Genomic DNA, 25,417 nt, shown 5'->3' with positions numbered 1-25,417 from the left:
ATCTCAGATTGCAGCTGTCATCCAGAAGGTATCAGTGGTTTCACAGGCCCTAAAATATCTTTAATTACAGCCATATGCAGATTACTGAAGGAATAGGAACACAGAGAAGTGTTTAATCCCTGGAAGGATTTCCCTCCCTTCCTCCCTCCCGCTCCTGCTCTCACACTTTGCTCCCAGTCCTGTTCTCACAAGTGCTACAACCCTGGTGAAAGTGCAGTGAGACAAAGATGCAGGGAAAAAACACCTCGTGGCTCCAGCTCCAGTTCTGGGTTTTGGTTTTTTGTGAGATTTGCTCTGCCTTTGTAAACCAGACCTGCTCGGTCTTGCACTCTGCTGCTGGCCAGCTCTGTAAGCTGAGCTTTGTATCAGCCATTTATCCTGTCAGCCCTGAGTTTCACCCTGGGACTCACCTGCTTCTCCAGCTCTGACATCTCTGGGCAGAGAGATGTCCTGAAAATCCAAATTGCTTTCATTGGAAGATCCCTGTGTGACTTCAGTGTCTGTCCTGTGGAACCATTCTCCCCCAGGGCATGTTTTGACTTTACAGTTGTAAAATGAAGCAGAATTACTGACACACCAGCTCCTTTTGGTTCTTTGCATCACCAAACAGGCAGAAAAAACAATATATATATAACTTGTCAAGGTGGGGAATGGTTCCTAAGTGAAGGAAAAAGAAATGCTATTTCACAGAGTGAGAATATGCACATATAAAATAAGGATAATTCAGCATTTTCTCTAATGCTTCACCTCACTTGGACAAAACTTGTGTTATATGTTCATGGAGGCAGACTGGCCAGAAAATCATCAAGAGCAAAGTCAGGTAATTTATAACTTTTATTTGTCACTGGTGGAACTCTGAACACAGGCAGCCTCCTTTCTAGTGCTGCATGCTGTGAAATGCTGTAGCTGACCAACCAGTTTTAGCTCTTTGTGAGTTTTTTATAGTATAAAAACTGTATCAAATTTAAACAGTGCTCAGTGTTATGGGAGCATTTGGAATTGTGAGATTTTGTTTATTCCTTAGCTCAGAAATAGAGAGATTCCATCAGTCTGACCCCACCTCCAAGCAAGGTGAATAGGCATGTTTTGTATGTATAAATAAAACTTTAGTGATTGCACACTGGGGTACATCCAATGCTTCTGTGTTCTGTGTATGATTCATGGGGCAAATTATCATTTATTGTCACACTTCCTCACATTTCTTTCACAATACATTGCTGCCAAGCAACACTGTCCTTTATTCTTAATCTCCCCTGCCACATGATTTCTGGTCATGCCCAGATCTCTGCTCTCTGTCTTAAACTCCTAAGCTGGCACAATTTTCTGAGAGGGATGAAGAATGGGATGGTGAAAGCAGGCAGGTGTTTCATCAGGCAGATGCACAGATTTGCAAAAGGGACTTTCTAGAATAATTGCTGGTGCAGTTCTGGAAGATGCCAGCCTCGATCCCAGAGGCAGACAGGCGGCACAGAGCCTCAGCAGCATTTTCTCTGAGTTTCCTCTCTTTAGTTTTCTCTATCACAGCATTCAGCAGCAGTTACTGGTGTGAAGGGACGAGGAAAGTGGCCAAACCTTTCTGCAAGGGGGACAGCAAAGGGGATCTCTGCATCCGCTTCAACAGCGCCGACGGCAACAGCAGCCAGGCTGTGCAGTACATCTGGGAGACAGGAGATGACAAGTTCGTGGAGAAGAAGTTTCATGCTGGGATCTGGTATTCCTGTGAAGAAATGATAAATGAAGAAGGTGAGTAAACCCATGAAAATTTATTGATAAAGTAATCGCCGTTCTTCCTGCTTATTTGGTGTGTCCTTCCCCTCTGCTTTGCTATTGCCCGGGTATTTTCTGGTGTTTGTAGCCTTTAAAAGTTGCTCTTCTCTGGCAAAGGGGACCTTAGAGGGCACTGTCCAGTCAATTCCTAAAGAATTCCTAATAAATTCTGCAAGGAACATTGGTGTGCCAGGCTGGGGTTTTGATTGAGGTGACAGGTTGTGGTACAGATGAAGATGATTTGGTTTTTGTTCTACTCACCATAACAGCAAGTGAAATGACTTTAACAGGAAAGCATTTCATTTTTCCAGTGATTTTATTCCATTAGTCAAAAAATTAACATTCTTGCTTTAAATGATCATTTCTGATCCCCTATGACAACATAAAAAACTCAAAATGTTTTGTTTGTTTATTTTAAATTGTTTGCCCTAATATATATGTGGGATCTAAATGAGTTCCTGGATTTCCTCTTGAGCACAAGTATTTCTGCTTTCTTACTGTGATCTCACCTTGCATAAATCAAAGTAGAAAAGGATTATTTCCATCCTGCTAAAACATGATATGGACACTTACTAGCCATAAGTGGTGGCATTTAATTTGGTCTCACTCTGAATATGTAAATATTATTAGAATGAAATTAGCTTGCCAATACAGAAAATTTCTAGTCAATTTTGGATTTTTGTATAAGGGCATTACTGGTTCAAGAATTCAAGCATTTATTGTAAAAACAGATCAACATTTAAGTTTTTCCCTTTATTGTCCTGATCAGTTTAGAACAGTTCTAGAACAGAACTTCAGAGAAATCAAAGCTGTCACCCATGCTGTAAAATGCAAATATTTTCACAGTCCCCTATCCTGAAGGTCCAGTTCTACCAGAAGTTCTTGCAAGTTATTGAGTTTTAAGGGGTAAATGATGAAGATCAGAGCAAATTACACCCAAAAGACACCTTTTATCCAAGCTGTGGGTGCCAGGCTTGTGTAATTTGAGCATCTGCTATGGAAGCTCATGTTTGGGAGCTCGTGTTTTCCGACTTGGGGCAGTTAGGAGCTGGAAAAAAACACCCAGAATGTTCAGATCAGAGCAGAATTAATTCCAAGAGCTTTGTTCACAGCATCTGTGTGGGGGTCAGGAGGGCATATGGGTTTGAAAATCAAAGCTTACAGGAAGAAATTGGAATGAAGCTTAGAGGGAATTTGTTGCTGCTGCAAGGAGAGCAGCTCTGTCCTAACAGAGGATTGAATCCAGGCTGCCAGGTTTGCAAGGGAATTTTGCTCTCCTGGATTTCACAGCTACCACCTCATGGAAATCAACTCACAGCCTTCCTCTAAATCTTCCAGGCTCTGTTCCTACCTTGAAATAGTCTGTGAGGACTCTCCAGTTAACCTCAGGAGAAGGTTGATGGACCAGGGTCTCTCTGGACATTAAAAACAGCTTCTGCTGATCATCTCACTTTCTGCTCATGTGATAGATTTTCCATTTTATTCTTTCTATTAATCTATTCCTTTAGATCATTACAGAATACAAAATAATCCTGAATTTGATTTAATTTTTTTTTTCAGGTGAGAAATGTCGAAGCTTTATCAGTCTGACTCCAGCTTCTGATCGAGGTAGATATGCATATTTTTTTAGTAGTCAAAACTTTCCTGACCACACTTACCAGTATAAATATTCTGCATTAAATTAAATTAATTCATTTCAAAAATTATTGCTTTAATCCCAAATAGTTCTTTTGTCCTTTATTTAGTTTTCCAACTTCTAAATGAGGGTCATATGACTTAAAATATCAATCTATGTCTTTCTGAAGACACTCCACTTGAATATGAGTGGCTTTTGGAATATGAATATGGGTACTGGAAGTGGAAATTTGTATATTTTTGCCCTCTCTCTCTTCATACCTCCATGTTTGCAGCCAGGAATTCTGTGGCAGTGTGTGAACATCCACCCAGGAGGGGACTGAGGGAGATGTGCTGTGCACCAAACTAGCCTTGGTGGAATCTGAATCCCCTCCCTGTGCCTTACTCAGAGCTGTGAGGAGGCATTTCCATTATCTTCTTTCAAACATTCAGTAATTATTAATAAAGAATAATTAATTCTTAGGGAAGAATTCTAATTCTTAATATGGAATATTTCAAATATTCTTGGGAAACATTCCTGCAGATGCTGCCATGTGCCTTCCTGATCCCCAGTATGAAAACATCAGTCCATCACTGATCTGATTAGACCAATCACTTCACAAGTGGCTGATGCAGAAAAAAACCCCAAAACTTTTTCTTTCCAGCATACTGGGACTGGGGTGTTCTCCTGGAAATGCAGTTTTAGATCCTTGGAGAAGGAGAAATGCTCAGTCTCTGAAGGCCAGTCTTCCTTCTACCTGCTGCAGCTTGTCATAGTGCCTTAACAGCAGAACAGAATTCTGTAGCATGAGAAAAAAGCTGTAAATGAGAGAGAAAAAAGCTGTAAATGAGATGTGGGTGTAGTCCCAGGGAGATGAGGGGTGTTTGTGGGCCCTGCCCTGAGGGTTTCTCACAAGGAGAATTGCTGGTGGACAAAGAGCTGAAACTAACTCTGAACAGCATCAGCAAATGTACAGGCACTGGCAGGCCAGCTGGAGACAGCCAAGAAGCATCTAGGTACCTAAAACCCAGAAATCTCTCCCTGGCTAGTGAAATCCTGTGTGGAAATTGCCTCCTGCCCTGCACAGGAGGGGTTTGTGCTCTGCCCCTGTGGGTGCTGCGTGATCCAAAGTCAGGGTGCACCAGGCTCAGCCTTCCCGAATCTCTCAGCCCTGGCTCTCACACTGATCCCCGTTGTTCAGAGCATTTCTTAGAAAGGCTCTGACCAGAAATGTTCAGATTCTCACAGCTGGAGCAGCCAGAACTCTTGGGCAATGCAACATCTGGACCTCCTAATGAAAATCACAATTTTTTACAGAGACAGATTTTCTGGAGAAACAAACCATGTCCAAGAACACCCACACATAGCCTGGCCCAAGAATTTAATGTCTAAATGGCCCATGAATCAGAGAAGCCCCACAGACACTGTCAAAGCCAGAATTTGGGGTTATACACCTCACAGACATCACCTCCTACCCTAGGTGGTGTCTGGTGATCAAGGATGTGTCTCAGCAGTGTTTCAGTTTTTAAGCTGTGATTTTTTTGTGTATCTCTTCACATGAAATCACTGCTTGAATCCACAAACAGGTGCCTCAGGACACATTTGTTTTTTAAAAGGTTTGGGGAAGATCATTTGCCAGATCTTGCTACAGCAAATTTGGACACAAGAAGGCCTCGTGCTCCTGGCTGTGGGACATTAGCAGGCTAAAGGTCAAACAGCAGGCTGAGACTTTAATGGGAGGATTAACTTCTTGCATAAGATGTAATTACCAGATCTCCAAAAAGAGAGGAATTAGCAGATAACTAGAGAAATGAATCCCAGTGAAACCTGGAGGCTGTCTGGGCTCATGAAGGCTTCTCTGTCCAAAAAAAGCCAAGATCCTGTTTGGCTGAAAGTCGAGCTTGTGGGGAAGATTTTATTGAATGAGCAGACCCACAGGCAGTGGAGGTGTGTGTGGCCTCCAGGTTGTTCACTGGCTCTGCTGCTCCAGTGTGCTCCTCTCTTCTATATAAACAAATTTGTTTATATATTAATTACAAATTTTACAAATTTTATATATATATATTACAAATTTTTTATTATATTAACTTTGGTTCATGGTGATTTTAGGCAAGCCACTGAGCATAAAACCACACTGTGCCACCTGTAAGATTCTAAACGTGTAGCAGGAACATGCTGAACATGCTTTTCCTATTATTATTATTATTATTATTATTATTATTATTACTACTACTATTATTATTATTATTACTATTACTATTTCCAGTAATACAATAATTATAATTTTGGATGTCCATTGCCACTGAAGTAATTTTCACAGCATCCTCACAGCCTTTTCTGTTTGTATGAACAATACAAATGGAGAAGGAAATGGTGGGAATATGAAATGATTGCTGATAGTAGCAGTGCTGTTGATTTGGTTTCCAGGGGTTTTATGGCTGTCTATTGTAGCAGAGCTGCTCTACGTCGTGTTGCTCCTGACTGGGAATATTCTAATGTCAGTGGAAATCTGCTACTACAGCTCTGTCATTGATGGGCTGAAGATCAACGCCTTCTCTGCAGTGGTCACCGTGCTAGCAGGTACAGTCCAGCATTTCCTTTAATTACACCCAGAACATTCTTCCATCTGAAAATTAATAACAGTGCCCATGCTTCAAAACCTTTACAATACCTACTGAGATGCTAACAGTACAAAGTGAGGCTAAATTTTACGGGAAAAATATGATTTTTAATTAATTATTTCTTCATGTGGTCTGTTTTGAATTTTGTATTTGTGGCTTTTGCTGTCTTTAACTTAATAGTTTTAATTTGATCATTTTTCATTTAATTGTCAGGTTGGTTGCCAAAGTAGTCTTCCAAGTAACTTGATTTTTTATTTCAGATATCAAAGATCTCAAAGCATTCTGTAAATTATAATACAAGATCCAAATGAAACAGTGTTAATGAATAAAATGTATCAAGTAACTTGATCGTTTATTTCCAACATGCTAAATATAAAATTAGTGCTAGTCAAACTCAAATAGCACTTTTAAGAGGGAAGAGAATGTACTTGGGTAATTGCTAATAGAGAACTGTCATTAAAATTTTCTTCCATTTTCTGCACATTGCTTCATAATCCAGTGCTATTTAATCTTAGGATTTTAGGCAAATTCAATTTGGGAGAACTTTCCCTAGTCCAGTCTGAGGAATCAGCTCTGAATTATCTGGTTTATAATCTGCTGAGCAGGAGGAGGTTGGACCAGAGATTTCTGAAGGCACCTGAAAGATTCAATCTGTATTTCAGAATTTTTACTGAGGAATGTTGCAGTAAAGCAATTACAGTTAATTTATTTACTAGAATTTCTTGTGGAGCACATGCCACTCTGCTTCATATGTTCTGGAGTGTTCAGAGTGATTTATACTTGGTGATAGCATATCTTTTATGACATTTAACTGCAAGTCAGACAGATGGCAAAAAATTCATCTCAAGGTTGCATTTCTCTGCCAAAATTTTCGGCTTTTATCCTGATCCTAATGTTTCTGGATTTAATGTTCATGCATTTGTGCCTTTTCTTATGAATTAAAGATTTTTTTTGTTATACTTTTTCCTCTTAAACATAATCACATTTTTAATTCATCACCAGTCTCTTTTTTGGGGGTAAATAAATGAAGTTCATTAAACACCTGATCATGATAATGGGGAAAAAATAGAGAAGATAATTCCTTGTTCTTTGCATTTAAGTTTTACATGTGAAGATGGCTCTTTCAGTTCCCTGAGTGCAGTCCCCAGCCTTTCCTGCCTGTAATTGGATTATCTCCTTTCTTCTTAAAGATTTCCCTGAAAGATGTCCAAGCAGTTAAAAATCTCTATTACCAGTTCCATTTATTGCTCAAAAAAAGCCCCATTTCTCCTGACCAAACCTCATGATCCACTGACATGTCTGTTTTCAGAGAAAGAGATGTGAACTTTATTGAACTCCTTAGGCAGTTTTGCCACCTACAATAATCCAAATAATCACAAATATTCACTTTTTAAAAATATTATTTCTTTGTTTTGGGCCTGTAAAATATTAAGCAGACCTAGAGAGGAAGCAGCAAGTTTATCTTGGATATTCTGTTTACCTCTATGAATAAAATTTCTTGAAATACTAAAAAAGGGAAGAACATTTGTCCTAGCTGTTAAATTTATGTATGAATCATTTTGTAGGTATAAACCAAATTTAGTTGCCTTAATCTGGAATGAAGATGCAATTTATTGTACAACATACACTTGATTCTATCTGAGCAATGCAAATGAAATTATTCAGCATCAGCTTCTTCCATAACCCAGATTTTCAGTACTTTCTAGTGTTTGTCCACTTTTTCATTCACCTCATACCTGATAAATCTGGCTGCATTTACAGCACTGGGAGAGGGCAGAAAGCTGCATGGCTTTCAAAATCTTTCCTCTCAGTGACAGGAAACTGGGAAATGTGTCCTGTGCAATGCAGCTGAGCAATATTTTCCTGTGATAACTCAGGATTACACTACCAGGAAGTTTTCAGAGGATGAGAACCAAGTGTACAAATATACAACATTTCAAATACACTTAAATGATAATGTCCAATATCTTTGAGCTCTCTGTAGAATTCAGATACTTCATAAAATATTCTTCAAGAGTTCAAGGGACAGCTACAAAGAAGAATGTCCTCAATTTACATTTTCTAATGTTTTTATAATATTGTATTTTTTAGGTCTTCTGGGCATGGTTGCTCACATGATGTACACAACTGTATTTCAGATGACTGTAAATCTTGGTCCTGAAGACTGGAGACCTCACACTTGGGATTATGGCTGGTCCTATGGGTATTAACTGGTTTATATTTGGTTCTTCCATTACATTTGAGTCACTTTCACCCTATGTTCAAGGAATTTATAAGAAATTTATATATACCTAATTTAAGAATTATATATATAATTCTTATATTATATAAATAATATAAATTACATATATATAATATAAATTATATGTATATATATATAATATAAGAATTTATATATATAAGAATTTATATATACCTAATTTATAAGCAATGACTTTACCTTATTTCACTTCTGAGTATGCAGTTCAGTAACCAAGTGTGGCTCTTGTAAATCTTAAATTATGTGTCTTAAATTAAATTATGTCTTAAATTATTGCCCAGAATGTGAAGTTTGCAAGGTTTGTATTTGCCATTCCTCAGACAGGACAGAGACAATGCTCTGCACTGAGCAGAAGTTCTTCTCCCTACACACCAAACCCAGGTTTAGCATTCTCATCTCCCAGGACAATCGTCTTGCCTAAGTTGTTTAAAACTCTTCCAGCTTCAGTCACTTGGGTTGGTATTTTCCTGTCACGTGTGTGCTTCAGATTGTTGGATCTGGAACGTTTCACAGAGTCCCAGAATTAACCCGGCTGGAAAAGACCTTTGAGATCACCGTGACCTGTGACCCAACACCTCCTCATCAGCCAAACCCAGCACTCAGTGCCACATCCAGGCTTTCCTTAAACACCTCCAGGGATGGTCACTCCCCCGCCTCCCTGGGCAGCCCATTCCAATGCCCAAACAGCCTTTCTGGGAAGAGATTCCCCATCTCCCCTGGCACAGTTTAAGGCTGTGTCCTGTCCCTGTTCCCTGGGAGAAGAGCCCGAACCCCCCTGGCTGTCCCCTCCTGCCAGGGAGTTGTAGAGAGTGATGAGGTCTCCCCTGAGCCTCCTCTTGTCCAGGATAAACACCCCCAGCTCCCTCAGCCGCTCCTCGCAGGACTTGTGCTCCAGACCCCTCCCCAGCCTTGTCCCTGCAGCATCTCCAACCCCTCCTGAACTGGGGGAGCAGAGCTGGGCACGGCACTCGAGGTGCGGCCTCACCAGTGCCCAGCACAGGGCAGGAAGGTTCAAACCTTGGAAAATAGCTTTAGGTAACATCCACGTCATTCTGTACATGTCTTAGGAGATCTAGTGAATTTATTCAGAAAGAGTAATTAAAAATAAAGCAAGCCATACACACAGGGTCCTCACACCTTCCTCCCAGAGGTCTCCCTTGGTTTCATTATTTTTGTCCCCTTCCATGCAATGCTGTCTCCTTTCTCATATCCCACCCCTGCCCCTCCCTTCCTGCTGTAGAGCCCTCATCTGCAGCCTCCCTCAGCTGCTCTCCCATGGAAACCTCCTCTGATGGGAAGAGAGGAAGGGATGCTGATGCCATTTGTCTTTTACAAGAGTTCTCCCACAGCTGTCCCCACCTGAGGCTTACTCAGGGTGTGGTTTGAATGATGTGAGGAGCAAAGACTGCTCAAGCTTCTCCCCTTCTTGCTTCTGGGAGCCTTTCACATCTCCATGCCATAGTCCACCATCCTCAAATTCTGTCAACACACCTGATTTCTGATCACCCTAGAGATCAATCCTGGCCAAAAATACTGGGAGAGGAACAGGGGAAAGGTGGGTGGGGAAGGATTTATTTAAAAATATAAATTACATATAAAATTATATTAAAATTATATTAAAAATATAAATGACAGATATAAAACACATCATCAAGGATGTGTTTACAAACAGCTCTGAAGGAGAGGTGAGATAAACAAGAACCTCTTAAACTGATTTCTCCAAGGCACATTTCATTTGGTGATTGTAACCTTGGCATGTTTAGAAAGCTACTGAAGAGCAAGTTCCTGCACTGTGAACTCCAATTCCTGCTCATGTGGCCATATTTTTCCATGCTGCTTTTAATTTCTTACATTTTGAACTAATTGTATTTCAATATAATTTTTTAAGTTCTGTCTTCTTGGGGATTTGCTTTTAACATTTCAGAGTTGATGTCCTTTCCTTTCTCACACTCATTTTCTTAGGAATACATTTCAATGCTCTGAACCTGCTTTACCCTGCTATTTAATAGTGCCTTCTCTGTTCTTTTTAACACTTTTGGGTAACTCACATTTTTCTCAATGTCCCCTGTGAGATTTATGCTCTTAATATCTGCACCTTTTAACTTTTTATGCATTCTCATTTTTTTATAAAAACCCTTTCTGATATTGAGCTCTGAGTTTAATAGAGAATTAAAGCTCAAATAGAGCTTATAGAGAGAAACTGGAGGTGAGGTTTCATTAAACAGGTATGTTAAATGTAGATATTACAACAAATATCTAGAGGTCAACTCAGTAAATGGTCGTTAATCAAGAGTATTTCTTCCTCACCTAGCCTGTTCATCTTTCCCTAATACACACCAACACAACCACACACATAAGCAGTGCTTTCAAAAATAAAATCAAATATGAAAATGTCTAGCTAATTTTTGATAATTTTGTTTTTTTTGTTTATAGCCTTGCATGGACTTCCTTTGCTTGCTGTATGGCTGCAGCTGTCACCACTATTAATAAATATACAAAAACCATCTTGGAATTCAAGCACAAAAGAAAAAAGCTGGAAAGGAGCTTTAGGATTCAGTACAAGTTTCCTGACCACACAGCTCCAGAGAAAGTTTGCAATGTGTATGTGAACTCTTTCCAAAAGCCCACAGATGACCCTGCACACGCGTTACGAAGCCTGCGGCACCTGGCCACTATTTCAGTCCTGTAAAGCTGAACCAGATCTCAAAGCATCCTGTAAATTATAATACTAGATCCAAATGAAACAGTGTTAATGAAGAAAATGTATCAATGTGTAGTATTATTTATTTTTCTTAATAAAAAACATTTATTTCGGTGGTTGTTTCAAGGAAGTCTTGCTGTTGGAAAAGAAGATTGAGGTGTCTCAGTTCAGTTAACAACAGTGACACAATTCCCCACAGCTGTAGTTTTTAAGCAGTGTCTAATGGTCAGAGAGAGTGAGTTTGTTAGAATTTTAGAACATCACTCCACCCTGATTCTTTATTAAAAAGACTGTAAAAAATCCCATCCTGAGACCAAAACCCATGAAAAGCAGGGCAGTAAATCAGGCATGCGGTGCATGGCTTGAATAATTTTTTGTTATGAAAGGCACAGTCTCTCCAAGAAAATCTGTGGACCTCAGTTTATGGTTTGAGAGTACACATGGTGGATTTGCTGTGAAAGGAAGGCTGATAGAGGGAACAGACTTCCATTGTAAACACTTACCTAAAATGAGAAGGCAAACTGAAATCTGGAAGATTCATGAGAAAGCAAACTGAAGTCTGAAAAATACATGGTTGTGGACAGACACAACTCACCTATGGAATTCTCCAGGAATCATTCTGGCAACAGAGTCAGAAAGAATCAAATTTTGATTTATACACTTACACATGAAGAATCTATAATCACATTAAAGATGTGGAGGTGGAAATGATTGCAATCATCAGAGATGAGGAACATGGAGCTTCCTCATGGAACAGAGCCATGTGCCAGCTTTTCTTCACTGTAGGTGAATCCTCCTGTTACTGAGCCCCTTGGGAAACTCTTGTGAGCTCAGGGTGGCAGAGGTGTTACACAGCCTCCTGAGCAGCTCTGGGCTTTGGGAAAACCCTTCTGTCTCTTTATTCAGGCAATAAATACAGTTTGAGCTTGTTATGGCAGCAGGATGTGTAACAGGTCAGGTAATGGCCAGTGATAAGGTGGAGCCGATAACAGAGAAGCATCATTAAGTCAGAAGAAAACCATTAGTGGTAAGAGAGAAGAGGTTTTGTGTGTGTTTAATATATTCAAGAAATGAGATTTCTTGACCCTGTTGACAGCAGGTCCCAAAGATTCACTGCTGCAATCGTAGAAAAATTATCTCCTAATATCAAATCAGAATGTCATGTGTTCCAGTTCATGTCCATTACCTTTTTTTCTTCTACTGTGCATATTTGAGAAGGATCTGGCTCCACATTCCCCACACCATCCTACTAGGTGGCTGCAATAGCAATAAGATTTCCTCTTTAATCTTTAGAAAAATCTTTCTTTATCCTTTACAGTGCTCTGAAACTGCCACCTTCAGTTCAGCAGGGGAACAAAGCAGTCACTAGAAAGTTTGGTGCCCACTCTGTTAGGAGCAGTCTCAATCCCTTGACCAAAACACAAGATCCTGATTCCTTCCCCTTGTTTCACACATTTCTTTGTGATGGATATGTTTCCATCACCTTCACTGACAGAGGAATTATTCCTGATTCCATCTGACTTTCTGCTTTTTGTCAGCCCTAACTCTTTTTGCAATAGGTTTTTACTCATCTCGTGTTATTCCTGGGTGCCATGGAGGAATTTACACCTCATGCAGTAACATACTTCTTTGATGCCTAAAAATCCTTTGAAAAATTCAATTTAAATAACTGCCTCATTTTTTATTTATTCTTTTTCTTAGCCTGCAGGTTACTAACACAGCCTGACAGTCTCTGCCATATGCTGTTTCCTCAGGATTGTTTCTTACACTGGTTTGTGTGCATATAAAGTGTTGTAGGTGGGCAAGAGCTTTTTACATAATTGTGCAGTAAGAATTTGTCCAGATCCATTCTTAAATCTCAAGCTGTCTGCTTTTTTTCATGCTAACCATTCAAGAAGCTGTATGTCTTGTGCTGGATATCTGGTAAATAAATTCACCTGATGAAATGCAAGATTTTTTATCCCTATTTGTAAGCCACTAATTCATATCCTGGCCTTTATTTTAACTTTGATACCTGGTAAGCCCTGGAACCACATTATTTGAAAGCAGAGGAATAACAGCAGCATTTTTACTCTGATTGATTAGATCAAATCAATTTTGATGAATGTGGCATCTCAGTAAATTTCAGACACCTGTGGCACAAGGACACAGATCTAAAGTAGTCCTGGTTACCACTGGAAGTTAATGAGAGAAAAGGAAACCTCTGGGGTGAAACTCCTGTTATCCTGAACTCATCTGAGTATTTCTTTTCTTATGATAATGTTTTTTATGTGCAACACATATCCACAGGTGAGACAGTGAAACAGAGATCTACAAATTAAATAGAAAACTTCAGATTAAATAATATTTTTTCTCCAGAGGGAAAAAAAAATTATTAAATCTGAAATGCCAGTGGAGGAACCTCATCTTCAAGATGAGAAAAAGCCACTGAATTAGAGAAAAGTGTGACCCATTTAAAAGGTCATCTAATCCTTCTTTTCTTCTAGGCAGGATAAACTAAAGCTACATTGCTTTTTTACAGATGTTCCATTAATCTCTTCTTTAAAGCTTCTGAAGACAGGCATTTGAAAATTTCTGTGGCAATTTGTCCTTTGTGCTTAACTATTCTTAGCAGAAAATGCTGTCCCTGTAAATCTCCTTTGCAGTAATTTTAGCACATTGTCCTGCTCCAGCAGAAATGGAGAACAGTTCAGTCCTACCTTCTCTGCAGTACATTTTAGGAATTTGAAAATCATTAAGATACGACATTCTTCTACTTTCTAGATAAAAATACATCTGTTTTTTAAAACTTTCTTGATAGGATACAGGTGTTATTTTACCTCTTTCACTGCCTTCTACTGTGGCTCCTTGAACTGCTCACTGTTTTGAAGGGAAATTGTGTGAAGAATTTCTGCTGATCTCTAGAGCATGTAAAATGGAGCAGAAGGATTATTTATTAACATGTAATCCACTTGTTTTTTACACTAAAGAACAATAGAAATCACAGAAACCACAGAGTGGTTTGGGTTGGAAGGGACCTTAAAAAGCACCTCTATCATTCCAAGCCCCTGCCATGGCAGGAACACCTTCCACTGTCCCAGGCTGCTCCAAGCCCACCCAGCCTGGCCATGAACACTTCCAGGGGTGGGGCAGCCACAGACAATGTTGATTCATGTTTAGCTGGGATGTCCTGTGGTGCCTGATCCTTTACTGATGAAATTCTGCTTATTCTGCATCTTGCTCTTATGGAAATGTGGAGGACTTGGCTGTTGCTGAGGTAAAGACACAAATTTAACTGAGATCACAGCAAGTGCCCCTTGGTTTGAAACAGGAGAGTTCTTCTGAGGACCAAGAAAATCTTGAACAAGTGATTGTTTGACTTCCCAGGTAAGGCACAGTCACTCACACTACAACAAAATCAGTGCTACAACAGCAAATAGCTTCAGGAGGTGCTGCAGGGACTGACCCCTTCATCCCAGAGGTGAATTACCTCCCTGAGCCAGGTTCCTTGGAGCCAGAGCAATTCAATTAGAGACACAGCAGAAGGTGCACGTCCCTGCAAGATGACATATGTTCCTTTGCCCTCAGAATTCCTTTCATGTTTGGTATTCTACCAATGAATGAGGCATGTAAGTGAGCTGGTGCTGGAAGTTATATGAGCAGAGGGAGTTGCAGCAGCAAGAGCAGTTTGGTTCCAATTGTCACACTCCCTAAAACCAGAGGAGCAGAAGCTTTACAGATATTCACCTGTATGTGTGTGTGATAGTGGCATTGTTCCACCCACAGCAAGCAGCACAAGTCACCAACATTCAAAACAGAAACCTTTTTTTTTTTTTTCAGCTCAAAAGCAAGGAAAATAACTGAACAAAATCAATTTTCCTCTTCTGTCTTCAGCTTTTCCCTAATCCCTGAGGCAACAATGGCAAAAAACAGCTCGGGGAAGAATGTCCGAATGTAAACTGCTGCTCTGGGGATGGGGTTGGCCATGAGCACCTCCTGCTTCCTCCTGCTCACTGTGGCAAGGACTTCCTCTGCCACCTCCACAGGGTGCACACCGTAGGACACCTTCCTGAAAAAGACTGTAAAGGAGAGAGGAGTGAGAGCTACAGACAGACAGACAGACAGACAGGGAGACACTCAGGGAATGGTGTTAAAAAGATACACAACTGGTTTCAATCCCTTCCCCACTCCATTCTCCCCATCAGTATGTGGCCAAGACCTTTTTATAACTGAGGTAAAATCCTTATAGTCCTTAAGAGAAGGAGCAATCCTTTGGACCTTTCATGCTCTCCTCCCCCTCCACTCCTGATGCCCCAGTGTATTTATTTCCTTACATAACCTTGTCTCATTCCACGTTCCTCCTCATTTCACCAGGCTAATTTTACCTCCCTAATATCTCTTTTCTTTTGCTCCTTTCTGTCATTTCCATTATTTTTCCTTTTCTTTTTCACCCTGGAAAAGCCTCCCTCCTGCTTTATGTGCCTCATCTTGGTCCACCCAAACTTACATTTCCAAATGGATGCCTCCCAGTTGCCTGGTGCTGGTGGGCGATGGTAGGAACAGATGAAGGTTGGACTCACAGTGCTGACAGAAATATCAAATTCTTCCATTTCAGCTCTAAGACAATCAAAAAAGCCTACAGCAGCATGCTTGGAAGCAGCATCTAAAAGTAAAAAGCACACATATGCATGTTTAGATAAATGATTGCAAGGCAGCAGGTGTATAATAAAGTACCAATGTTAGGGAAAATGAGCATGGAATGATGAACCAAAATGCAAAAGAAATATTTCACTCAGAGAAATTATCATATTTAAAACAAGCAATAAGAAATTATCTATACAGGACAATTGTGCATGCAGTCTCAGCATGTGTCTGCATTTCCCAGTCAGAAACAGCACATGCTGGGTTAGGAAATAACAATTCTGTTATCTTTACAGTTCAAAAATATCTTTGGTGGATGGAATTGTCCCTGAGACGAGTCCTCACACTGTAACACATCCATAAAATGCAGTGAAATACATGTCCACTGCTGGAATGCAGTGTTCCTCATGCTTTGTGCACTGATTTGGGCTTTGCCCTGCAGCAGCAATCTCAGCTACTTCTAATGCTAAAGTGAATTTTAAAGTTACTAAATGTCAAGACTTTTTAATCTCCTTTTAGAGCCTTTTTCTGAGAACAGTATGAATAAGATGATAGCATGTGAAACTTGACCAGCAAACAGAACTGTGTGCTCAGTGCAGCAGAGCTGCAAAGTGCTCGAGCACTTTTATTTGACTCAGTTTACAGAGAAAATCAACCTGTGCATATCTAGGCAATGGCAGGTGGGCTCTGGGAATAGAGAGATGATTCTCCATGCATTCATTTTGACATCTCTTCTCCTGGCAGCTTCATTCCATGCAAAGAAATATTGCTAGGGGTATTGTAAAAACTTTCTCAGGCTCTTCTCCTTGTTATGGTTTTACACACATGCAGTGTATCTTGACACCACTGTCTGTACCCTAGATGGGAAGGATTCCAGATGTCACAGCAATGTGTTGTTTCCTTTCTGAGACTTTTTTGCAGTTCTTTTGAGGTGGGAGACCAGAACAGCACACCATGTTTGAGATGTGGGCTCTGTGTGGATTTATAAATTTATTTATGCATAAATTTACAAAGACATAAAGACATGTTTGAATTTATTTTTTCTGCTGCTGTTCTTACAGCTTATGTCACTGTAGTTTCCTTTCATGGGACTATAATTTACAATTCTGAGGCTTCACAAACTTTTAAATGCAGAGCCCATCACACACTCTGATTTTCTGTCAAGCTAAAAATGTCTGTTTACATCTGTCCTAAGTTTAAAATGTCTATTTACATCTCTATTTTCTGTCCATTCTTTTTGTGTTTTATTAATGCAAAGACCTTCCATCATAATTCAGAACAGCCTCAATTCCTTAGGAGTTTTGGATGAAAGACCTTAAAAATTTTCTGGAAAGCCAAGCAGAAAGCAATTCCTACATCTCCTTTTAAACTCCCACACCTAAATGCATTATTGCTTCACAAAGCAGTAGCTCTTACCTACTCATATTTTATATTTACACACTATTCATTGTGAAGGTTTCTATAGATATGCACAAGTGTAGATCAGATATAGATTTTAACTATACAATATATATTTATATATATATATATATTTAAAATTCACTGTGACATTTTTTTATCATCCTATTCTCAAGTCCCCTAGGCAGCAGTTACATTTCAAAGGTAGTATTTTAACTATTTCTAATTGAGTTCCAATTAGAAAAAAAAAAACAAACAGCCAAATACTGTAGTAATACTGAATTTGGATGCAAATTTGCACTTTTAATAACCTCTGATGAGTGTCATGGACTTCTCACAACTTGTGCATTAGAATGTATGTTTTTGCAATGTATAACTTACAAGCTGCACGAAATGGAATTCCTATTTTCCCTTGGATGCTATTAATTAGAACAATTTGGCCAGTTCTTCTTGAGATCATGTTAGGAAGAATGGCTGCAAAAAAAAGAGAAATGCAATAAAGAACCATGTAAATAAAAGAGCTGAATGGATTTCGTGAAAAGAAGCAACAGCTGAAGTGTAAATAACACAAATTCAGTGAAGGTTATCTCAATACTGCAAATTCCAACAGCTGGAAATTGTCTTCTAGACCTCACCTGAATTCTACATGCAGAGCTGGTTGCAGTATTAACCCATTTAATTGTCAATGTGCTTTAAATGCTAACAGCAAAAAAAAGAAAAACAAAATTAAAATACCTTTGGTTAACGTTATAGGTCCAAAATAGTTGGCATCCATTATCTTTTTATCAAGTTCCAGTGAAATGCTCTGCACTGCTCCTTTCACCTTCATACTTGCATTGTTGATCAGTATATCCACACAGCCATAGCAGTTCAGGATTTCCTTGGCTACATCTCGAATGCAGCTTATGTCTGTGATGTCCAGAAGTATCAGCTTTGGTGCATAGGTCTGATAAACAAAAGACTCATTTCAATGGTACTTGTTATATAAAGTTGTATTTCTGTTTCCTTGTCTTGTAAATTAATTTACCTTGATACTCAAAGTGGTTTTGTCACTCTCATGCAAACCTAAGATTTTAAGTTTAACTGACTCTAGAAAGAAGATAGTTCAGCAATGAGAGCTGGGCTTGTTCAGCCTGGAGAAGGCTCTGGGGGACTTTAATGCCCCTTCCAGTGCCTACAGGGGCTCCAAGAAAGCTGAACAGGGACTTTGGACAAAGGCCTGGAGTGACAGGACACAGGGAATGGCTTCCCAGAGGACAGGGCTAGATGGGATATTGGGGAAATCCTTCCCTGTGAGGGAGGGTGCCCAGAGCAGCTGGGGCTGCCCCTGGATCCCTGGCAGTGCCCAAGGCGAGGCTGGACAGGGCTGGGAGCAGCCTGGGGCAGTGGAAGGTGTCCCTGCCATGGCAGGGGTGGCTCTGGGTGGTGTTTAAGGTCCCTTCCAACCCAACCCATCCTGTGATCCTGTGATAATGGGATTCACAAACACTGAACTTCAGAGGAAACAGAACTCATGGGAAGGGTCAGCTGGACAAGCTCCCTGTGAGTTTTGTCTCTCTTGTAATCAGTGGAAACAGAAAATAGACACAAGGATGACTCCCAGCAGTTCAAGTCCTGCTCTTTCTGGGAAGAACCCTTTGCTGACAAGAGACTGGGGTTTAGTGCTTTGAGAGATGAGCTGCATACACGTGGGACAGATGGAAGGTAGGAATGGTTTGTTTTGCTATAGGTTATACAAATGGACTTTACATGTGTATGATTTCTGCAAAAACACATTTTGTCAGCTGTGGGACAGAAGAATGACTTGAATTTTTTCCTTGACTTAGACAATGTAATCCAGAACCCTTAATCATAGTTAATATTTTTCCTAGTTGAATCTGCGCAGGCTAACATGAGCACAATACTTTTGTGGTTATTTATGCAGATGAATGAAACCCACTGCAAAAAAAAAAACCACAAATATTTGTAGGTCTGATGAGCAACAGCTGCAAAATTTATGTGATGCCTTCAGGAACACCTGTGCCCTGGAATGAGTCAGCTCTGTGCTGCTCACAGAGGAGAAGCTTTGCCATGAGCCTCAGGGAAAACCTGCCACAAAGCTGGAGCAGGGGCACTCCTGAATGTCCACTGCCAGTGGCCATGAGGAAAAGATAATGTCCTTTTTTTACTCCAAATCCCTTCTACCTGGGACATTTCCCCAAACAGTGGAGAAGCTCAAAATGAATTTGATCTTTAGACCTATCTCCCACTCCTTGAGCACACTAATTATATTAAAAAACTGATGGCATTTCCTGACGCTGAATGAAGCCTTTGGATCCCTTTCATCCAAATTATCAGGCAAATTCCTCTGCTGAGGATTTCTAGCTGGGTGGTTTGTTCAGAACACTCAGGATGTTCTTGGGGGATGAGGAGCAGTCAGATGCTTTACAGGATTAGCTCAAGAGAGCAGGATTGTGGCACCATGCTCGAAAGGCCTCCAGAGGTGTTTCTTTCTCTGTCTCTCTGGGCTGTGTTTGGTTTTATTACCTGGGTGACCAAAGCTACCACAGAGAGAAAATCATATTTCTTGTACATTGTTTTACTGGATCTAAAATTACATTCTGTCCCCGAGCAAGGTTTATCCCAGGCTGTGAACACCTACCGTGCTGGGGTCTGTCACGCTAATTAAGGCATCATAAAGGGCTTCTAACTTTTCCCATGTCCTGCCACACAACACAAGCCTTGCTCCTCCTGCGTGAAACACACGAGAGCATTCTAGGAGAGAAATACATTAAAAATATATATTTATTTATATAATAAAGAAATATTATATATTAATATATTTATATTTTAAAAATAATTACAATAGCAGCAAATTGGTTTTGTTTATTTTGCTTGAAATGGGATGCTGGTTTTGCTAAGGGTGTTGAATCTATGCTTTGAAATAATTAATTCCAAAATAATATGAGAAAAAAAAAAAAAAAAAGAAAGGATTGACTTGATTGACTTGTAATAGTACCTAGGTGAGGAATAAATTAAATTTAATGGAAAGGGATAATGCATAGTTAATAGTACAGCACAATGCCACTGCTCAGTAGTAGGATTTAGTAAAAAATAATTAAGAAATAACTATGTCAGTTACTGGATTATGAGATCGAGTTAGAAAAAAATTTCTCTATATCCTTCCCAGACACACTTGCTACAAATAAAACTACACATAAAAATACAAACTGCATCTTTTTCAAAGCTTCATGTCTGCTGCTCTATAAAGAAACCAGCCAGCCCTGTGTGCCACCTACATGAACCTGAGCAACACAGAACTCATCCACAGCTTTGAAAAACAGTAATACAGGTAAACCTGCTCTCACTGGTCCCCTGGTGCAGCCCCCATGAGAGATCCTTTCTCCAAAAGACCCTCTCCTCCAGATGTAATCCATCCCAAGACCTTCATCCCCTGAGCCCTAAACCTCCCCAGTAAGCAGAGGCATTAGGGACCAGTTTGTTCAGCTGCATTCCCTGAAGCCTTCCTGAGAAAAGCACCAAAAAGTTTTGGGAATGCAGGGCTGGAACTGCATTTTCTTCACTCAGACATATCCTAAGCTAGGAGTTTACCTCAATTTAAGACAGATCTCAGAGAATTCTTCTCCCTTTTTTACACAAGTGAATTATGACAGTGCATTTCTGACAGTGGGAGCTCAAATAACAACAGGAACTGGCAATCAGTGCTACCTCTCATCCCCACTCAGCACTGGCTACAAGACTGAAACCAACTCCTCAGTGCAGGTCTTTGTGGGGGTATCCAAGCTAAATTCTGAAACACAAGGCTGGAACACCTCGATGACTTGTGTCTGCTCTCTAGGTGGTGTTGAGGGAGAATATGTTCCTCACCATTCTGTCTGTCTGAGCAGAGAAATGTGTTTAAAAACATGAAGTGTAGATACCCCATGGGCTTCCCTGAGGAACTCAGTGTTGGTTGGATCTCTCTGGCAGCTGCAGGCTGCCACAGGTGCCTGTTCTAGCTCAGCTGAACTGAAACAGTGATGCTCAGTCCAGGAATCCATCAAGGCTGTCCTCATAACCAGGAAAGCTTCACAACTGCCTGCCTTTGTTGTTTTTTTCTCAGAATAGATAAATTCTTGCAGATTGGCCTGAGGATGCAACCAGAGGTCTGCTTTGGGTGCAGCCAGAGAGTTAATTGGCAGTGGGTTGGGTTTGTGTGCTCATATGATTGAAAATGAAGTTATTTTTTCCTGATTGGGTCTTTCTTCAAAAAAGCTCTCAGCCTTGGAGCTCTCCTGTTTGGTCCCTAATCAAATCCACCTGACAATCAGCATGGGAAGAACAGGAACACAGTCCTGCAATGCCTTGCCAGCCTGTTTGGTTTGTCTCAGCTCCCTTTGTTGAACAGAAGGAGCCCGGTGTGATGGCTTGCTGCCCTCCAAGAAACATTTCCTTCAGATTTCAGTACCCACAGGAAATCCAGTTATGCTAATCTACCCATTTTAGATTTCTTAAATTATCATGTTGGGCTCTTAATATCTGCATGGAATTATTTATGGATCCACCCTGGTAGTTTTGCAAACCTGTGCAGCTGGAAGCTTTTATTTAAGCAATCTTTTTCATTATTTACAGCAGTAGTTTTATGAACACCTTCCATTTTCTTTTTTTTCTTTTTTCTAGCATTGAAGGATTTTTAATTTAATGCCCAAAAGAGTTTGCCAGAACAAATATAGCAGTATTTTCCAACAATTGAGGCAATCTTGTGAAAAAAAAATGAGATAAAAACTTCTATGTGAACAGCAATAAAGGTAAAAAGGGAAACCAATGTTCTCCTCTAGAACTTCCCTGTACTTTTCTGAGTTACTGCACTCAGAAGAAACAGGAACAAGGTTTCAATAACAACCACAAACCATTGAAAACATCTTCAATCATCATTGATTTGTTTCTCTTTTTTAACTTTGATGAATGTTGCCTTTAGTCTGGAAATTCTGGCATGTAGGAAAAGAATTTGGCTGATTCCTTAGAGCCCACATCAACAGCAGCTGGCCACACAGCTGGTATTTTAAAGCTTTGAATGAATGGCCATCACTTATGCCTGAGTGAAAAGTTAATTTTGCATTATTTGGAATCATTCAAGCCTGCAAATAACATCCCAGTGTCAACCTATGGGATACTGGTCACAGGTATATTTAGGGTAATAAAATAGAAGTGCTTTGAGTTACCTCATTTTTCATCTACATGAAAAGGAGTGGGGAGGCACCACAAATACACAATTGCCTTTCTTGCCTCAAGAAACAGGTAACAGCTACCCACAGGGAAAAAACATTAAAATAAGGTAAAAAAGAAAAGAAAAAAGAGGAATAATAAGGAAGCTGAAATTAGGAAAATATTCCCCAGGGTTCATGCAGTGCTGGAGAAAGACAGCTGGAGAAATGTTCAGTAAATTTTGTTTCTTACTGGAAGATTCCAAGATTTACCTTGATGCCACAGCCAAATAAATTCAGCAGCGATGATATTTCTGCTCCAAGTGAGATTTTTTTTAGCTAGAAAACCAGACATCATATAATTCTACAATACATCAAATCTCAGTGGAAGTACTCTAAACCATGCCTCTATCAAAAAAAAATGGAAATAAAATGTCCTGGTTCTGGCCAGACGAGGGTTAACTTTTGCAGCAGCCAGAAGGGCACAGTCAGGGCCTGGGCTTGTTCTCCTCCAGCTCACCCAGAGGGGGTCACAGATTCACAGAACATGCTGTGATGGAAGGGACCCACAAGGATCAGAGTGCAGCTCACTGCCCTGCCCAGCACCAAGCCCAGGATACCACCCTGTGCCCAAGGAAATTGTCCAAATGCTTCTCAAGCTCTCGCTCTGTGACCATTCATGGGGAGCCTGTTCAGTGCCCCACAAACCAGAGCCACCCCAGCCATGGCAGGGACACCTTCCCCTGTCCCAGGCTGCTCCAAACCCATCCAGCCTGGCCTTGGGCACTGCCAGGGATCCAGAGGTAGCCCCAGCTGCTCTGGGCACCCTGTGCCAGGGTTTCTCACCCTCACAGTGAAGGATTCCTTCCCAATATTCCATCCATCCCTGCCCTCTGGCAATGGGAAGCCATTCCATGTCCTGTCACACCAGGCCCCTGCCCAAAGTCCCTTTTTGGCTCTCTTGGAGCCCCTTCAGGCACTGGAAGTGGCTCTAAGGTCTTTCCAGAGCCTTCCCTTCTCTGGGATGAAAATCCCTCTCTGCCAGCCTGTTTCACAGTAGAGCCCTTTGGTCATCTTTGTGACCTCCTCTGGACTAGAGATGATAAGTGGCTGGCCACCCAGGCCATCAGCTGTTTAAACAGATAATTATTGCATACCCTTGATGCCTTCAGCTTTTATCTTTTCTATTTTTCATATCCTGCACTGCATTAGTGCATAACTCTGAACCCCATACAGAGTGTCAGCTGCTGTCCTCACATTTTGGTGAGACAAAACAATCCCTCTGGGCCTGAGATCCAAGGACACACCACAGCCTCAGGCCCCAAAAAGCACAAACAAAAATGAATTGGGGGATAAAGCAAAGTGGGGGAATATGACTTCATTACCTGAAGCTGGAATTGGAGGATTAAACCCTGATTGCAAATTGGCCAAACTTATTTCTGCCTGAGAAACTCGTGACCATCATCCAGCTTGGGTGCAACCTCTAGGAGACTTTGACTGCCCAAGGTGTATTTATTGAAGGTCTTTAATAAATACCCACTTTATCCTCTGACTGTCTAGCCTCTGTTCTAGCTGGCCACTCCAAGGCATCGCCCTTCCTTGTCCTCTGAAGTCACACAGCACAGAGCTGGGCAGCCCAGCTGCAAGTACTGGAGGATGCCAAGGGAAAAGCAAGAATTAGGGTGATAGAGGGGGAAGGGAAGCAAATAGAGACAGAGGGGTGAGCATTGCTGTTCACAAGAAGCAGGAACTGTTGAAGTCTCTAAGGGCAGAAAAGGAACATGTAAAGAGTAAGGTGGCACCTGCTTATGCAGCTACCCTGCACTGACAGCCTGTGTAATGAGATCTTACAGTAGCAACATGCTAAAAATAGCACTCAGTGCTCATACAAACCCTCTCCTTCTACTGAATTAAATAAATACAAAGCTCTGCAGCTCCTACTAGTTCACCAGTGGTTCCCAAGGCTGAGGCTAAAAATGTACACTTAAAAATCATAGGATTTGTTTATAAATGTATTTATTAACTTGTGCTTCATCCAGCCAGTTATGAATACCTCCAAGGCACCGTGTGCATGGTTATCACCCAGAGGGTCACTCTGTTCTGCTTCTGTTCTCTGACAATGAGAAGAAATGAGACAACTCACCCTTGCCTAGTCCAGAGATGGCATCTGTGATCACCACCACCTTGTTCTGCACCGCTGACTTGGACAGCAGCCACCTGACTGACTGGTAAATATAAATAATTCCACTGATCCCTAAGAGAAGCAGCGGTAGAGCAAGTATAGAGAAGATACCCATGGCTGTGGGAAACAAAAGACCTCATGAGAGTACAGTAATCACAATACACATTCATTATTTTTCAATTATTCCTATCTAAAAAAACAATATTTATTTTTTTTTACATAGGAAATCCTGTATGCCAAAGCAGCAACTTGAAACAGTAGGAAGGTTATTTTCCAGTCAATGGTGTAATATTGTTATTTAATAAACAGGGCAATACTGTCCCTTTGTCTGTTTTCCTCATCTTTGTATGGTCTAGGCAAATCTGGATTCCTTTTATGCAAAATTACTGTATGTTGGCAAGACTATAATAAAATACACAAATATATATGTGTGTGTGTATACAAGTATGTACATTCTATTATGCCTTGAGGCAAAACATAAACACTGAACTTTTAATGATATTGTTATTATTAAAAAACAAATTTTAATCCAAATTTCAGATAAAACTCACAATAGAAGTCTTTTCTATTCCAAAAGACAGAGAAAACACCATCACTTACCATGGCTATGAAGGCTCCAGGTACAGACAGAGCATTCTATGGTATTTCTGTAAACTTTTGCATTAAGGGTTTAATTAAGATCCTTTTCCATTTTCACAGAGCACTGATTTGGCGAGGCTGCTTGCCCTGACTGAGAGTGGCTATGTATGGCCTGGTGACAGAGGCAGTGCCAGAGTAAATATAGCCTGCCCAGTGAGATCTGCATGCCTGACCTATCTACCCCAACAGCCTGGGCAGCCACAGAAAAGCTCTTTGCACAGTATCAATTCACCTGCACAAAGAACCACCCCTTCTTCTGCCTTGTGTTCCACTGCAGCTGTTTATGATGTCTCAATTTCTTGTGATTTGCCCCCAAGTGACCTCACACAACAAAACATTTGTGTAAATGCCATAACAGGTCTTCAAAACCAAGCATAAAGAATTTGCCACTTGAAATAATCCCAGTGCAGCAATAGGAATGATGAATGAAT

General features: G+C 40.5%; 2 protein-coding genes across 2 annotated transcripts; one reads left to right on the top strand and one right to left on the bottom strand.

The window, feature by feature from the left end:
- The first annotated feature begins 1,347 nt into the window (after window positions 1-1,347).
- On the top strand, window positions 1,348-10,966 carry GSG1L2 (GSG1 like 2). The gene is made up of 5 exons (XM_005526825.2): window positions 1,348-1,743; window positions 3,328-3,375; window positions 5,810-5,962; window positions 8,095-8,206; window positions 10,697-10,966. Exons 1-5 carry the CDS (start codon window positions 1,434-1,436, stop codon window positions 10,950-10,952), a joined length of 879 nt encoding a protein of 292 aa, XP_005526882.1. The 5' UTR covers window positions 1,348-1,433; the 3' UTR covers window positions 10,953-10,966.
- Window positions 10,967-13,874: 2,908 nt separating this feature from the next.
- On the bottom strand, window positions 13,875-25,089 carry DHRS7C (dehydrogenase/reductase 7C). Its single transcript, XM_005526824.3, has 7 exons — window positions 24,948-25,089; window positions 24,309-24,464; window positions 19,624-19,736; window positions 17,718-17,928; window positions 17,364-17,456; window positions 15,451-15,606; window positions 13,875-15,022 (listed from the first exon to the last, which is right to left on the bottom strand). The coding sequence occupies exons 2-7, from the start codon at window positions 24,460-24,462 to the stop codon at window positions 14,814-14,816; spliced, it is 936 nt and encodes a 311-aa protein (XP_005526881.1). The 5' UTR covers window positions 24,463-24,464; window positions 24,948-25,089; the 3' UTR covers window positions 13,875-14,813.
- Window positions 25,090-25,417: the final 328 nt, after the last annotated feature.

The sequence above is a fragment of the Pseudopodoces humilis genome, chromosome 21, assembly GCF_049639895.1.
Source record: "Pseudopodoces humilis isolate 2021_Gansu_Grassland_sample_001 chromosome 21, ASM4963989v1, whole genome shotgun sequence".
Taxonomy (NCBI): Eukaryota; Metazoa; Chordata; class Aves; order Passeriformes; family Paridae; genus Pseudopodoces; species Pseudopodoces humilis.
Note: the sequence above shows the minus strand (reverse complement) of the source record. Positions and strands in the feature narration are given on the sequence as shown.

What these genes read in the sequence shown, in the direction of transcription:
- DHRS7C (XM_005526824.3), bottom strand. Translation starts at nt 24,462, where the DNA reads ATGGGTATCTTCTCTATACTTGCTCTACCGCTGCTTCTCTTAGGGATC. An exon ending in GCGTGACAGACCCCAGCACG is followed by an intron (nt 17,929 to 19,623) that starts GTAGGTGTTCAC and finishes TTTGTTTATCAG; the next exon opens with ACCTATGCACCAAAGCTGAT. An exon ending in AATTCCATTTCGTGCAGCTT is followed by an intron (nt 15,607 to 17,363) that starts GTAAGTTATACA and finishes TTTTACTTTTAG; the next exon opens with ATGCTGCTTCCAAGCATGCT.
- GSG1L2 (XM_005526825.2), top strand. Translation starts at nt 1,434, where the DNA reads ATGCCAGCCTCGATCCCAGAGGCAGACAGGCGGCACAGAGCCTCAGCA. An exon ending in AGAAATGATAAATGAAGAAG is followed by an intron (nt 1,744 to 3,327) that starts GTGAGTAAACCC and finishes TTTTTTTTTCAG; the next exon opens with GTGAGAAATGTCGAAGCTTT. An exon ending in GATTATGGCTGGTCCTATGG is followed by an intron (nt 8,207 to 10,696) that starts GTATTAACTGGT and finishes TTTTGTTTATAG; the next exon opens with CCTTGCATGGACTTCCTTTG.